The sequence below is a fragment of the Hibiscus syriacus genome, unplaced genomic scaffold (genome assembly GCF_006381635.1).
Source record: "Hibiscus syriacus cultivar Baekdansim isolate YM2019G1 unplaced genomic scaffold, ASM638163v2 tig00113123_pilon, whole genome shotgun sequence".
Lineage (NCBI taxonomy): Eukaryota > Viridiplantae > Streptophyta > Magnoliopsida > Malvales > Malvaceae > Hibiscus > Hibiscus syriacus.
Window position 1 is genome coordinate 365,144 of NW_024063443.1, and position 16,611 is coordinate 381,754.

Below are 16,611 nucleotides of genomic sequence, written 5' to 3' on the forward strand. Positions count from 1 at the left end.
TGCCCGAAAACTTGGCTTACCATGCTCTAGTGGGCTGAATATTGGTACAATACGTCATTCCAAATGTCAGCGCAAATGACTCCATTTGAAGCTCTTTATGGTCGACCACCCCCAACGATTTCTCGTTATATTCGGGATTCCTTGGGTCATTCTCTTCTTGGTGCCTTCTTGGTTTAATGATATGAGGTGTTACAAACCCCTCAAAGTCAGTTTGTTCAAAGCTCAAGCTCGGATGAAAACTTTTGTCGATCAACATCTTGTTACGTGGTCTTCAATGAGGGTGATTAGGTTTATATTAAGTTACAACCTTATTGTCAGAACTCTCTTCTCCTTCAATGCCACCACAAGTTGGATCGTTGTATATATCCTTAAAATGTCCTTCGCATTGGCCAAGTCGCTTATCATCTCAAATTACCAGCATCCGAGCAAATACATCATGTTTTTCATGTTTCTTATTGCGCAAATGTTTAGGTGTGTCAGAACAACATGTTACTCCATTACACTTGGTTGACTCTACTGATACTATGGTGTTACATCCTGAATCTATTGCCTCTACTCGTGTTATTTCCTGTAATGGTCGTTCCGTGGTGCAATGGTTAGTTCGTTGAGAAGGTTTTGATTCAGCTGCTACCACTTGGGAAGATAATGATCAATTGCTCAAATCATTTCCAACTCTGAACCTTGCGAACAAGGTTTCAGTTAATGGGAAAGGTAATGTTATGAGAGATATTGAGAAGACAACAATAGCTGTGGAGTCGATTGTTGCAGTTAGGAGTGGGTCTTGGATCAAGGAAACTACCATCCAAATATGACGATTTTGTGGTCAATCCACGTCAGCATAAATAGTAATCGAATGCGTTAAGAATACTATAAAAAGCGAGTTAATTGTGAGGAAACTTATATAAGAATTTGTTGCTTTTGACTTTTAGGGTGTGTTTGGTTTACGGAATGTAATATTATCAGTGTGAATGTAAGATTACCAGGGAATAAGATTACTGGGAATGTTGTATTTTGTGTTTGGTTGGCTTAGCAGGAATGTATGATCACCGTGTTTGGTTAAAGGAATAAAAGATTATTGGAATGTATATTTAACCAAATTATCCTTATTATATATTGTTTTTTTAACAAGTTGGAAAATATTTATATATTTTCTTTAAAAAATTTAAATTCATAAAATTTATATAATTTTTTTTACAAAATTGAAAATATAAAAATGTTTAATAAAAGGGTAAAATTTTATTTTAACCCCTGAACTTTATATAAAATTTTAATTATAGACTTTTTTTTTGTAAATCTAAAATAGTTTAAGGATAAATTTGTACTTTAACCTTCATAGAATTTTTATTATTCAATGACAGAAGAATGATATTTTTGAAAGAAATAAAAATTAAGGACATTTTAGTCCAAAACGCCGGTAATCCAACAATACCTAAGGAAAGAGAGATAATGACATTCCCGGTAATATACCCCAAAAAATCCACTATTGATAATCTTACATTACCGGGAATGGGATTCCTGGGCTAACCAAACGGGGGAATGTGGATTCCATTCCCATGGGAATCCCACATTCCCCATCCAAACACCCCCTTAGTGTTGTTTGGTCACGTTAACACAATTTGACCAACCACTTTGACTTCCACTTAGAAACATATAAAAGACAACCATAATTTTCCTTTCATGTTGATGTTTTGATTGTTTTTCCTTTTCTCTCGATACCCAAAAGGTTGCCTATTGTACGGTGTTTGAGATGGAAGGTTGGGAGTTTGATGGTTTGTTTCAAGCTTGGGACAGTGGTACTCGACAAGCGATCTTTGAGGCGGATAATTTGCTCATTCATATCACACTCAACTGGGGGCTCGATGATATACAAGATTTGCTCGGTAAATGTAACACCCAACACCAATACGACACACAGTCGACCGATGAGAATGTCACACGGAACCACCAGAGTGGTTAACCAAAAATTTTCTTTAACATAATGGAAAACATACATTCGAAAATGCTCATAATAAAATAAACATTAACCTTTTATACAAATAAGTTTACAATCGGGAGCTCCCCAAATAAATACTTCCAAAATATACAGACTATTCATTTAAAACAAGTTATGACTTGATTTTTACAAATAGGGTTACGAATATACATGCCCTCTAAGAATAAAACTAAGACGTACTCTGCTCTAAAAGTTTGGGTCTGGATCTACTATGCACAAAAGTTCTTCAAGTGTTCCACCTAAGAATCTGCGTAAGGAAAGAAATTTCAAACGCTGAATTAACTAGCCCAGTGCCACACTATCAACTAAAACATACTAAAAGGGGTACAATAACATGTTTATATAAATGATAAAATAATATAGTGAGAATATTTGCATACTCACTCTCTACGCTATGGTAGACATCATGGTGCGGTTGAGGGATTTCTGCATCTCGGACCTCATGCACCCCAAAAATATCTGCATCAGACATTACACCCTCGACTAACCCACCCCTTGCGAGTGTTAGACCTTGCGCCCTATCTAGTCAGTTTAAAGTGCCTTGCGCACTCCCTAAAGATATATGGACTGATTCTATACTTCGACACCCTAAACTAAATGAACTCGGGTGACCGAATCATTTCTCTAGCATCAAACAAGGCAAGTCTTATGTCACCCTAATTATTTATTTTCTATGTTTGATTATGCTTAATTATTGTTCTCACTTGCAGTCTTAATTAAGAGTAATTAGAGCTTATTGGGAACCTCACTAGCCTTTACAATTTCCTCAAATTTTATAGCCCAACCAACTCTTTGGTATCGATACTAGCCATAAAGTATTGATACTGCCTATTGGGTATCAATACCTTACCCAAGGTATCGATACCTCTGGGAAAAAATCTCTTATTTTAAAAGGAGAAGTATCGATACTCATATGAGAGTATCAATATTTGGACCATGGGTATCGATACTCTCTAGAGTATCTATACCACCCTCAATATCAATAATCCTTCAAGGGGTATTGATATTGCACTCATAAACTTCACAAACTTAGGCCTAAACAAGAACAATATCGATATTGATCCCTCCAGTACCAATACCTTCCCTCGAAATTGCCTTACTTGGACACTTAAATTCACTCACATTGCTACCTAGTGGTTCCCAAATGTTCTGAGTGTTTTATGTGATCAAGTAGGGTCATAAATAAGGCTTTAAACATGCTTTTACCATGAAACATAAAATCTACCATTAACTTGCTCACCAAGCTTTAATCTAAACCTTTATGCTATCATACACTTCAATGACCCTCTAACGAGTATGAAAGAGTTGTAAGTGTGGTTACCTTGAGTTTCTTGGCTAATGACAAAGCTCCCAAATCATTCAAGGTGATTTCTCCTTTAGTTTTTGAACTTTCAATCACTTCTTTCACTAAACAAAATTAAGAAAAGAGATTACTAACTTACCTAGATTATTGGGTTGGGGTTTAGAACACTTCTACAACTTGAATCTTACTAAAAATGGTTTAGAATCTAAAAATTCTCATAAATCCCTCAAAAACCCATTTTGCCAATTATGGTTAAAATCTTACGATGTGGGGCTTAAATTGAAGCTAGAAGAATGAGGATTAATAATCTTACCTTGGATAAACCAAACTAGATTTGCAATGCTTGGAAATCTTGCTTTTGGAAGGGAAAAAGAAGAGAAAATGATTAAAGGAAGAAGAAGGTTTGGTGGGATATTTGGGGAGTGGTTCACCTAAACACCATAAAATAAGGGGGAGTTTTCAGCTTTCAATTAAAAATGGGTAAATTACACTTTTAACCCCTTTGACTCTAAGATCAAACAAAATTACCCTTAACCCTTGGGCCCAACTCGAGCCCACTCTCAAATTAGCCAAGTCCAAATATTTACTACATGAGTTTCGGGGTGTTACAGTAAATCTATTCTGAGGCGATTTTGCTGTAACTAAAGCACCTAAATTATCTATTCAAATCAAGCAAATATACAAATTTGTCAGTAATTTTGGACCTTCTGTAAACGAACCAAACGTTCAACAAACCATTCATGAACTATTCGACGGGAAATTCGTTTACTTATTAAACAAACGAACATGAACGAGATTTTTTGTTTGTTTAATTGTATAAACGAATACGAACAGATGGTTTATTCGTTTATTTACGTTTGATAATATGTTCATTTATATTTGTTTATGTTTGTTTATTTGCGTTCGTTCGTTTACTTTCGTTCGTTTATGTTTAGCCTAATCTTTCTAGACCCATTTAAAATATTAAAGCACAACAAATTTTAATCTAATAACCATTAATATTTTAAAATTCAATTAATTTTACGTGTTTGTTTTGTTCATTTATGTTCATTTACATTCGTTTATGTTCATTTATTGTGTTTGGTTACGTTCATTCGTTTGTGTTCGTTTACGTTCGCTTATGTTCGTTCATTTGTGTTCGTTTATCATTTAAATGAACGAAAATGAATGGACACGAACAAGCTACATTCCTTAATGAACGAACACGAACAACAAGCTACATTCCTTAATGAACGAACACGAATACATTTTTTTTTTTCCGTTTATGTTCGTGTTCATTCATTTGTTTGGTTAAAGTTAAACGAACCAACATGAACATATCCCGTTCGGTTCGTTTACAGGTCTATTGGACCATAAGCCCCACATATAATCATCCAAGCATGCATGAGGGTAAACAATTTCAAAAGAGCTTTAGAGTTGCATTGGTGTATGATTTTACTTAAACTACAAGCTACTAACAGAAATAAGAGGGGCCAAAATGGAAGACAATCCTACTCCCCAGTGATATCGCAGAACTCCAGGAGGCAAGCAAATTGGTTGCCACCAAAATGTATGTATTTGCATGATCAAAGCATTTAGATCCATGAAATAACATCTGCGCATCCACTTCTCGCCGGTAATTCTGTCTCAATTAGTGGGATTGTACTTCAAGAAGAATGTTTGTGGCAGCATTGATTTCATTCCCAACATGAACAAGTGCCTGCCTGGCTGAGTTCTGATCGAAGCCCATTGACACCAGGGTAGCAACAGAGTCCTCCGATGGTACTACAGCTGAAGGTACAACTGTGGGTGGATAAGTTCTCTGAAAACAAAAGAGTTCATGGCTGTTATTCTTCATATAGTGGTCAATCTAATCTAGCTAATCTTTTACCATAAATGTAAATCCAAAAATCTTCTGAGTTAATACAGGAAAAGGCAGAACCAGCACATGACTAACTGACACTGAATCTAATAGTCTGGCAACAGTGGCACCGGGTAAACCTTTTCATAAGACAAACAACATTAGAGAAAATTGTTCATAATCTATAGGAACCCGTTGACCCACTAAATATATATTGAAAATACAATTGTCCACCAAAAGCAGGAATAACGGTCAATAAAATACCCAACCCCACATTATGTTATGAAATGCTTTGTATGTAATCAGTCAATCCATGAAGATTCCATTTTTCTCCTTCAAAATTTTCCAATGTCAAAATATTTGGGTTCTTCCCTAACCAAATTTAACATCGTTAAAAGATTTGGTATCTATAAAACCTTAAAATCTTAGAAATATCCAATAATACTTGATATTGAGTCAAAATTCTGAAGGGATTCAAGAAGCTAACCTCATCTCTAGTGCTGATTCTCATGTTTCTGCTTAAACGCCTGAATCTCCTCTTGGAGGAGTTAGAATTTCCTACTCTTCCTTATATTACAAGTTTTCGATTCTTTTTCTTAACAAATCCTTTTAAAAGATAATTATGGGTCACAAATCCATGATTCCACACTAATCATAGTCATGCAGCAAATGGCTGCCATATACACATTTCACCATATCAGTTTTCCAAAGGGCTGGTTGAAACAACCTATATCGGTGTGGATATTTTGTCTATGCATTCATGGAGGATTTATACTTTGAACAAAAGTACATCCCTAAATATAGTTGTTTCAGACACTAAGGCACATTCAAGTTATATCAATATGCCATATGGTAGAGGACATTATTGCTTTTGAGCATGACATACAGTCATATTCTCAACCTCCAGAAGAATGCATGAACTTTATAGATGAGCTGAGAATACATTAACCAACCACTGAGCAGAAATACTTTAACACTTATCCGGCTATATTATGGCAATAAAATGTTAAATCATTCGCATCATGCTATAATAAGAGCAGTTGAACACCATAAACATTCACATGTACCACATAATACAAGTTTAATCAATCAAATCCATTTGAAGAACACAATTGTGTACAATCTCTCAGCTTCATGATATAAAGTTGACATATGCATGTTTATGAATTATGTCAGGGCATGCAAATTACAACTAGTTCTGATTCCTAGTAAAAGTACCTTGCAAGAAATTTGTAAAAATGAAGCATTTAAAACAATACTTGCCTCCACTTGGTGAGTTGTGTAGGAAGGTGCATTTCCTGCAAGATTCCTAGCTGGTGTTGTAGGAGGATTTTCCATAGAAGGCCAAGAAAGCCGCGAAAAGAATGATGCAATGAACTCAGGGAACTGTACATAAAACAATTATTTTAAAAAATACATGACATTACTGAAAATATAAGAGCATATGAATTGAAAATAATGCTACAAAATGGAATGAACAACTAAAGAAATAGTTAAAAAGGTGAAATAACGCTATTATAGCTAAATTCAGTAACACTTCTTTACTAGAGGAACGACAAACTCAGAATTTGTCACGACAGTTCACCTTTAATCACAACAAGTTCAATGTCTTCATTTGCAGTGCTAGATCTTTTAAATTGCAAAACATTTAATTCTCTACAAAGTTGTTAATAGTTTTCAAAATTTATTCTAATTTACGTGGCATTCTGTCTATGTTCAGAATTCCAGCTACTGTACTGCTTAAACTTAACTCTATCATGGCTTCTTTTCTGTGGGGGGGTTCGATGGACAAGGAAAAAATCCATTGGGTCAACTGGAAGTCGGCTACTAAACCAAAGAAATTGGGGGGTCTAGGGGTCCCTAATCTAGCACTAATGAACCGAGCCTTACTAGGGAAATGGGTATGGAAGTTTACTTCTGAAAAAAAGTCTTGGTGGAAGAGAGTAGTTTGTGATGTTTACAATCTGGATCCGAATTCCATTATTTTGGGGAATTCGTGGTCGGTCTCATCTTCAGCATTCCCTAACCAAATCCAACAATCATCTTCAGCAGGAAAAGAGATTATCTTTCAGAAAGGAAAGCTGGATTTGGTCAGATTATCCTTCATTGTTAGATTTAGAGTGGCTTCCTGGTTTAGTGCTCGTTTCAAGGATGTGGGCATTCTTTTATATTCTCTTATAGGTGATTTGAAACTTGCAGATTCGGCAGGCAGATTAGGAAAGGGTTGCTATCAATCAGCTTGCTGGGTTCCCCCACCGGATGGGTTTCTAAAGTTAAATATTGATGGAGCGATGGTTTTGGGGTGGGAAAAAGGAGGTATTGGTGGTCTGGTTCGGGATAGCAGTGGACTATTGCTACAGCGGTTCTCTGAATCAGTAGGGGGTGGTCCTCCTATCTTGGCAGAGTTGTTGGTAATTAAAAGAGGGATTTGTCTTATGGAGGAGTTGGATTTTGTCCCAAATCAGAGATTTATCGTGGAATCAGACTCATCCAATGCTCTGAAGTGGATCCAGAATCTGGGTTTAAGCCCCCCTATGCATCTACCATTGGTGAAGGATATAGTTTCGAGTTTGACCGGAAAAGATATTATATTTAGGCATATTTTGAGGGCGGCAAATTGGGAAGTTGACAAACTAGCTAAAGATGGGATAAGGTGATTTTTGGGTTATATGATTGTGCTGAGTAGTAGGAATTGTATTTTTCTATTTGTTAGGTGGTTTGTTTTAAGTCTTATGTTCTTCAGTTGAAAGTTTAGGAGATTGTTCAGTCTTTGTAATTTGGCTCTTGTGAATAAAAGTTTCATGGCACTCTTTTCCTCCTTTGTTCTGTCATGTTACCTTCATAACATAGCAGGGCTTGAAGGAGGTTTTAATGAGGCCTACTTTCTATCAAAAAAAAATAAACAGAAACAAAATGGAAAAAAGAAATTTGTTGGATTCAAAAAATGATAAAATCCTTCAATTGGTCCCTGTAATGAAGTCAAGTACCGTACACAAATTTCACCAAAACGAGCTCTGCATCTATTGAATCAGTGATCTAAGGAATATCACTAACACCACAAAAATGAAGTCGCGAAGGAGCTAATTTATCATTCTTCTTCTCTCTTGTCCATTCTACTCCATATGCCACTCTCTTTTCTCATCGCCAAAACAACACCAATAAAATGCAGCGCAAAAGTAAGTGCATATGCATGCAAAAAAATTCACATAAGCATAACTCACTACTGTTTGAAATGTAGGATGTTATAACAGATCCTCGGCACAGGATCACTCATCAATGGCTTTATACTGAAAACATAGCCATCATTGTTGCAGCCAAAATATCATCTCAATCTATGGCATAGATGGAAGACTATATGTATTTCCCCATGTCTCCATCAAGAAAGGGAAGTTAAGAAGCAAAAATTTCTTAGTATCAGATTGGAAACAACCTTAGCCCTTCGGATGCGAAAGACATTCAGACGATATAAGGAACAAGCAAGGATGCCACATATCCCTGGCAAGAGAGATCTTTTCCAAGATGATAGAAGGAGCTGCAAGAATGAAATTGAAGTTTATCACAGGGCGTCGAGGTAGAAGACTAACACTAAGCAATAAAACTAATTACTCACTCTTTACCTGAAGACCAGCTAGATAGATGAAAGACTTATTGGAGAAGCGAACACCAAAAATTCGAAACCATGTTGAAGCCGGGATGTCAAAATAAAATGGTATGAATGAAGCAAATATGAGGCCATAAGGTCCAGAAGTGAGCATGTTGGCTGTGGGATCTGTAAACATTAAATATCAAGTAAATTTTCCATCAGCATCACCAACGAAGCACTGTTTGCTATGTCTACAAACAAGATGGGTATGTTATCCGAATTTGGGGAGTATAGATCAGCCGGTTGGATTTGGGATGTGCAGTTTCGGAGGAACTTAAATGACTGGGAATTAGAGCAGTGGTCGAATTTGATGGCTGTTATTTCAACTTTCTCCCTATCTAGGGAAACTTCTGATGGGATGATTTGGAAAGGCATTGGGGATGGAGTGTACACTGTAAAATCAGGTGTTAATCTATGTTCATCAGATTCTTTGGGATCGGAGGTCTATTTTTGGAAGAAGATTATTTGGAGGAGTCAGCTACCTCCTAGGGTGGAGACCTTTATGTGGCAGGTTGTTCTAGGGAAACTGGCTGTTAAGACACAACTTATTAAAAGAGGAATTCAAGGAATCGAAGATGTGTTATGTCCTCTTTGCAAGATGGAGGATGAGTCTTCCTCGTATTTGTTTTTCTCATGTTCGATGGTGGGGGCTATTTGGAACAGATTTATGAATTTTTAGAGGATTAAGACTGCCTTTCATGCCAATGCTAAAAGTTTTCTTCTAGCTTGGGATGCATTGAAGTCTAACTCTCTAATATGGTCTTCTATTCCAGGGGCTGTTATTTGGACTACTTGGAAAATTAGGAATCTTATTGTGTTTGAAGGGGGAAGTTAGATATGGCAGAATTCTTCTTCTTAGCAAGATGTAGGCTTGCTTCTTGATTCTTTGCTAAGAATAAAGAGGTTTCTATTCATAAGGACTCTCTTATTTCAGATCCTTCTATAGGGGACTCTTGTTCTCTCCATTCTAATCAAATTATTTCTATTTTCCCTTGGTCTCCTCCTCCTATGGGTTTTGTTAAACTTAATGTTGATGCTGCTACTACAAGAGATTGGAAGAAAAGTGGGTTAGGAGGAGTTTTGAAGGATTCCTCAAGATTTATTTTAGGCTCTTTCAAGGATTCTACTGGTCCGGGGCCTCTGACATTTATGGAGCTAAAAGCTATTCAAAAGGGTTTGTTATTCTACACTTGTTTTCGAGAGCGGATCAAGGAGCGTTTGATTATTGAAAGTGACAACAAGGTGGCAGTGGATTTGGTTAGGGAGGTTGAATTATGTCCGAATGTTTATGCTTATATTATTAAAGACAATTTTCATAGACTTAATGTATTTGAAGGTGTTATTAGATGGGTTAATAGGACGGCCAATCTAGAGGCTGATGCCTTAGCTAAAGAAGGAATAGGCTGAATTTGTGTTGTTGTTTCTGGTTGTTTAGGATTAATTTATGTTCCTAGGTTTCTATTTGAGGTTTTCTAGGTTGTACCATATGTAATTTCTTTTGTTGAATAAAATCCTAAGGCGCTCTTTTCCTCCTTCCGCTGATTAAGGAGCTTCACTACAAGCTCCATTAATCACGATGGGGGTTTTTAACGACGCCTGAATTCCTTATAAAAAAAACAATCATGCATGTTGATGTCTAAAATATGTCTTCATTAAAAATTTTAAGAAAATAAAGGAAAGTCTTTTTGTTGGAAGCAAATATGCATGATCTAGATTGTGATTTAGACAGCAAGAGCTAACATCATATGACAGGTCGTTGGTAATGGTGAATAACAAATAAGAGTTTATGACACAACTGCAAAACAATATTGTTTCTCTTGCTTTAGTTTGACAACAACTTGGTTTTTTGCACATACATATAAGAGTAAAAAACACCTCGTGATTTTGATATTGAATTAGGTCTAACAAGGTGAAGGGAAACCATTGTGTCTTCTATCAACAAGCAAAAGCTAGTAAAGTTCTATTGGTTGTCTATGTGGATGATATCATCATTACTGATGGACATAGGTAAAGGATACAAGAACTGGTATTGTATCTCCAAACAAAATTTCAGATAAAGGATTTAAGGTACGTGTGATATATCTTAGGTGTAGAAGTAGCTAAATCTATAAAGGGATTCATTATCCCAAAAGAAGCATGTACTTGACTTACTTTATAAAGGTATGCAAACTTTTTGATACTCCTGTTGGATTCTAACACCAAATTATTAGCTCATCAAGGTGGGGTGTTAACTGATTCAAGTTGTTACCAAAGATTGGCTGTGAAGTTAAACTAGTCAAGCAACTTTTCAATATAGCATTAATTCATGAAAAAATAACACATTAAAGTGGATGCTCATCTGGTTCAGGACAAAGTGGATGGTCAACTAGTTCAGGACAAACTTTAATAGAATGTGATTCATACATAATCAATGAGATCTATGAGCTAATTACAAACTTGTTTACAAAATCTTTACCAAAATCTAGAGTAAGATATACCTGTAAAAAATTTAGGTTACTTAGGTACGTACAACATATATGCTCCAACTAAAGGAATAGTGGTAAAGTATTTAAGAAAAAAACATGAGACAGAGAGAAGTAGAGAGAGAAAAGTTGAAAGGGAAGGTAGATTCCGATGAGGTCTGGAAGGCTTTTGTGGATAATCTCAGCATGAGAGTGTCAAGACGTGTATTAAGGGAATATTTTTATCTCAGGGACCTGTTGAGAGAGTTTTCATTCCAAAAGAAACAAGAAATCCAAAATACAAATTCTCTACCTTTGCTTTTGAGCAGTTTGGGAGTGAAGCAGGTTTGAGACGGGAAATAGTTAATTTAAATGGTTCATTGATAGATGGGAAGAGGATTACAATTGGAGTTGCAAGATACAATGATGTTCGTTCAAGGATAGTGGAGAAGAATAGTCCATTGAAGCCGGTTCCAAATTCGAGTACAACAGAAACTTCAAAGTCTAAAGAGGTAGATGTTTCAAGCAAGAGTTTAAGGGACGATAGAACGTATAAAGATGCTTTATTGACAAACAAAATGAGTAGTGCATTGGGATTTAGGGATTTATCCCCTGATGGGATTCACAGGGAGAAAATTAAGGAAAATATTTTGGAAATGCATATTCCTTCTGAGAGCTCGAGTTAGGTTAAAAGGTCATTAACGGGGATCATTAAACATTCCTTTGATTTAGAGTTAGTTCAGAAGTCTTTACTCAATGAAGGTTATGATATCCAGATTGCTAGCTGGGGTTATATCTGGAACTCTTGTGCAATTATTTTCAAATCTTATGAAGAGTTGATGGAGGCAAGGATGAAGAAGAAAGATGAAATATGATTCTGGTTTGATAGATTGGCTCCTTTACTGAATGAAGATGGAGTTCCAATGACTTTTGCCAGGTTGAGATATTTGGGGTGCCTCTCTTATGCTGGAATGACTCCTTTTTGGAACGAATAGCAGGGAGATGGGGGACGATGGTAGACATCCATGATACCACTAAAAGCAGGGAAGATCTTACGACTGCGAGAATTTTAATTAGGATAGCTAGCCCTTTTGATGTCCCTGAGGTCATTACTCTTGGATCTTATGGTAGATCTTACAAAGTGAGCATCAAAATTGGATCGGTGCAGGAATCTTCAAAACCTTTTTTCAAAAAATCTCCAGTGGTCGGAACAGTTGGGGAACATTTTGGTGAGTTGTTGTCTGAGGAAGTAGAAGACAGGGAGGAGTCAAAAAATGAGGAACGTTCAATAAGATCAGCAGAGAAAATTTGTCAGAGGGTCGACACGTGGATTGACCAGGGAGATGCTTGCGGTATAGTAGAAACTGGTGTAGAAAAACAGTTTTCAAAAGTTACCAAAGATGGGAAGGGCATTAAAAGCGGGTTGTCAGATTTTTAGAAGGTTGGGAGTATCAAAGTGGGGGAGTTTGTAGGTTTGGGAATTAGAATTTCAAATTTTTCGGCTGATGGGCCCCAGGCCCAACCAGAAGATAATGAGCAGTCTGGGTTGGAAGTTTCAAAAGTAATTCCTGCTGGGCCAGCTTTTACAATAAATAAGTTTGGAAAAATGGTTCATAATTTGAATCCGGTTGAGACTGGCAATAAAGAGAAACAAAACAAAGGGTTGAGCTCTAATTCAGAATCGACTGATAGTGCTGGAATTAAGGTTCAAAATATTGATTTAATGTTATAGTTCCTAATTCAGACTTTACACAGAGTAATTCAAGGGGTAGATCATTTTATCGATCTAGAAGCTCGCTCTCTACAAAGAGTGAGCCTTTAGAGAGGAGGATGGGCAGTTATAAAAGGGTTTATAAAAGGTCTAGGGAGAGAAATTATTGGTTAGGGAATGAACAAAATGTTATACCTATTAGAGAGGATGATTTAGACATTCAGAAGGTAGATGATCAAACCTTGAGACCAGCTCAACAAGATAGTTTGACAGCAGATTCGAACATCCAAGGCTGTGAGGAACCTACCACAGATAGGTGTTAGAAGCTTGGATAGGGAGCTTGAAAGTTGGTTTTCAGAAGGACATTGTTCTAATTTCAATTATGGTTTTTTGAAAAGAAGAGCAAAAAGACTACTATTAAGGGAAGATTTAGAAGAAGTCAATATTTCAATAGCTTCCTCTTTAGTGAGGAAGCTTTAGCTACTTGGCAAATAAGCCAGATGATGGGGGTTTGTTTTAAGCAGGGGAAGGCAACCTTTCTGGAAAAAATCATTAACTTGGAGAAAGGCTTGAATATGGCCAATTAAGGAGTCTTATGGGGGCATTCAGATTGTTGAATAATTAATGATGAAGGAAAAATTATTCATAATTTCATAAAATGTTAGGGGTTTGGGGAAAAAAGAGAAACAGAGAGATGTTCAGAGATTAGTCTCTAAGATGTTTCCTTCTTTTCTTTGGTTATAAGAAACTAAATCCGAGAAGATACATAAGTCTTTTTTAAGAAGAAGTGGGTTGAATATTCTTCAAGGTTTTATCGAATCTCCAACAGTTGGATCTTCAGGGGGTTATTGTGATGTTGGGATGATAATGTGTTTGAGCTGGAAAATCACTGTTTTAATAGAAGATTTATTATTGTTTCCGGAAAATTTCGTTCTAATCAATTTAGATGTGTATTCATTAATGTTTATGGTCCTTCAGTGGAGGATGAGAAAGCAAGTTTTTTTTGAAGATCTTAGCTTGTTCATTTCTGGTCAGAGTCTTCCTGTTTGTGTGGGTGGGGATTTTAATGTTTACTTGTGTGAGGATGAGAAGGTTGGTAGAGCTCAGAACAGAAATTCAATGGGGATTTTTAGTCAGTTTATTCAACATTCAGGCTTAATTGATCTACCTTTGAATGGGGTAGGTTCACTTGGTGTAACAACCAATATATTCTCACATTTGTTAGACTGGATAGGCTCTTGGTGGATGGTCAATTCCTGGCTGTTTTTCCTGATATTGTTCAATCATTACTTCCAAGGTTTGTGTCAGATCATAATGCTATACTGATTGAGAATGGAGGAGTTAATTGCGGTAAAAAACTTTTTAGACTCTTTAATTATTTGATGGATGAAGATGGTTTTGATGAAGTGGCCAATCTTACAATATCAGATTGCAAGAATAATCAGAGGAGAGCTAGAATTTTGAGCATTCTGAAGAGTTCTAAATTAGCCATCAAAAGGTGTGCTGGGAAGAGAAATCAGTTTCCAGGAGCTTCAATTATAGAATTAGAAAAGAAAATTCACAACCTAGAGGAGGAGGTCCAGCAGTTGCAAGATGTAAGAGACAATTAGATTGGAGCAGAGTTAAATGCCTGTAGATCATAAATATGGAGACTTCACAGGATTGAGAAGAAGATTTGGCATCAGAATTCCAGAATGAAGTGGGTATATGATGGGGATCGTAACACTAGATTTTTCCATACTTGTGCTTCAGTTAGAAGAAAGCTAAATGCTATGAATGCTTTAAAAGTTGAGGAAATATTATCCAAGACCCAACTGTTATCATGGCCACTGTTAGGGATCATTTTTTTAAAATATTTAATGTTCGATCTACCTTGGAAGTAGATGATATAAGGTTGATTTTTCCTAGAATTTCTTTGGAGCAAAACATTCTTTTAGAAAATGAATTTTCGAGGAAGAGGTTTGGGAGACATTAAAGTCGTGTGACAGTAACAAAGCTCTGGGGCCAGATGGATTAAATTTGGGGTTTTTCAAAAGGTTCTAGTTTTTCCTTAAGGAATACATTCATAAATTTTTCCATAACTTCTACTTGGGGAAAGATTGGGAATATGATATTAATCATACTTTCATTACCCTTATTCCTAAAGGCTCTAACATTGGTGGCTTAGATGATTATATACCAATAAGCTTAGTAGGAGGGGTTTACAAGATCTTATCTAAGTGTCTTTCTAGGAGGTTAAGAAGTTGCATAAGTGACATCATCAGCCCGACTCAATTTGCTTTCATCCTTGGTCGTCAAATATTAGACTGTTCTCTCATTGCTAATGAGGGAATCGATTTTTGGAGGAAGAAAGGGCTCAAAGGTTGTGTGTTCAAAGTTGATTTCAAGAAAGCTTACGACACAGTAGATTGGCCTAATTTTTTCAAGGTGATGGAGAAGATGGGCTTTGGATCCACATGGATTGGTTGGATTAGGAGATGTGTTACTACAGATTCAGTTTCAGTATTGGTCAATGGAGTTCCCTTTGAGGAATTCCCAATGGAAAAGGGTCTTCGAAAGGGTTGTTCCCTGTCTCTATTGTTGTTCAATTTAGTAGGGGAACTGCTTAATTCATTACTTCTTAGGGCAGTTTCTGAGGGGTTATTTTCTGGAATAGTTATAGGCAGGGAGGAAAGGTCTTTTAATTTATCACACTTGCAGTTTGTTGATGATCTTATCATCTTTTGTGGAGCTTCGAAGATGCGAACGTTAAGAGGGTTCTTAGAGTGTTTGAAGTTATGTCGGATCTTCAGCTTAATCTAAAGAAAAGTAAACTGTTTGGAATTAACATATCTCACGAGGATGTTCAGAATTGGGCAGAATTTATTGGTTGTGCAGTTGGATGTTTTCCCTCAAGTTACCTAGGACTTCTACTTGGTGCTATTAGGAATTCATTAGATATTTGGGATCCGGTGGTTCAAAATCTCAACAAAAAACTAGCTGGTTGGAAGGCTTCTACTCTTTCATTAGCAGGGATATTGGTATTGGTTAAGTCGATCCTATGCTCGCTTCCTACTTATTTTCTGTCGATGTTTAAAATTCCAGCCTTGGTCTACAAAACTCTCAATTCAATTATGTCTAACTTCTTATGGGGAGGGGGTAATGGTACAAACAAGATACATTGAGTTAATTGGGCCAATGTGTGTAAATTAAAGAATGAGGGTGGTTTGGGTGTTCGAAATCTCAACAGCATGAATAGAGCGTTATTATGGAAATGGTCTTGGAGGTTTACAAATGAAAGAAGCTCTGTTTGGAGGAAATTTATGTGCAGCAAAAATAATATTAACTCATCTTTGTTATTGTTTGACAGAAAGGTTCCACCTCAAGCTTCTTGGATATGGAGATCAATGGTGGATAACCATTTCAGATAACTCTTTTGGCTCTAAGTTTCGAAGTCTGTGTAGTTTTCATGTTGGTAATGGGAAGTTCATTCAGTTTTGGCAAGATAGTTGGGCTTCGGATATTCCGTTCCAGGTTATTTTTCCTAGATTGTTTTCGATTTCTTCAAATAAGATTGGAAAGTTATGTGAGTTTGGTGAATATCGATCTACGGTCTGGTTTTGGGATGTTCAAGTGAGAAGGAATTTAAATGATTGGGAGCTCAAACAATGGTCTAATTTGATGGTCATTATTTCAAATCT

The 16,611-nt window shown here is 36.4% G+C and overlaps 2 protein-coding genes across 2 annotated transcripts; one reads left to right on the forward strand and one right to left on the reverse strand.

Annotated features, from left to right (window-relative positions):
* Positions 1–3,934: 3,934 nt before the first annotated feature.
* LOC120185462 (rhomboid-like protein 20) lies at positions 3,935–8,906 on the reverse strand. Its single transcript, XM_039189670.1, has 5 exons — positions 8,754–8,906; positions 8,567–8,668; positions 6,400–6,522; positions 4,648–5,097; positions 3,935–4,000 (listed from the first exon to the last, which is right to left on the reverse strand). Exons 1-4 carry the CDS (start codon positions 8,889–8,891, stop codon positions 4,927–4,929), a joined length of 534 nt encoding a protein of 177 aa, XP_039045601.1. The 5' UTR covers positions 8,892–8,906; the 3' UTR covers positions 3,935–4,000; positions 4,648–4,926.
* Positions 8,907–8,981: 75 nt separating this feature from the next.
* LOC120185519 lies at positions 8,982–10,186 on the forward strand. The gene is made up of 3 exons (XM_039189714.1): positions 8,982–9,414; positions 9,553–9,609; positions 9,714–10,186. Exons 1-3 carry the CDS (start codon positions 8,982–8,984, stop codon positions 10,184–10,186), a joined length of 963 nt encoding a protein of 320 aa, XP_039045645.1.
* The last annotated feature ends 6,425 nt before the right edge of the window (positions 10,187–16,611 follow it).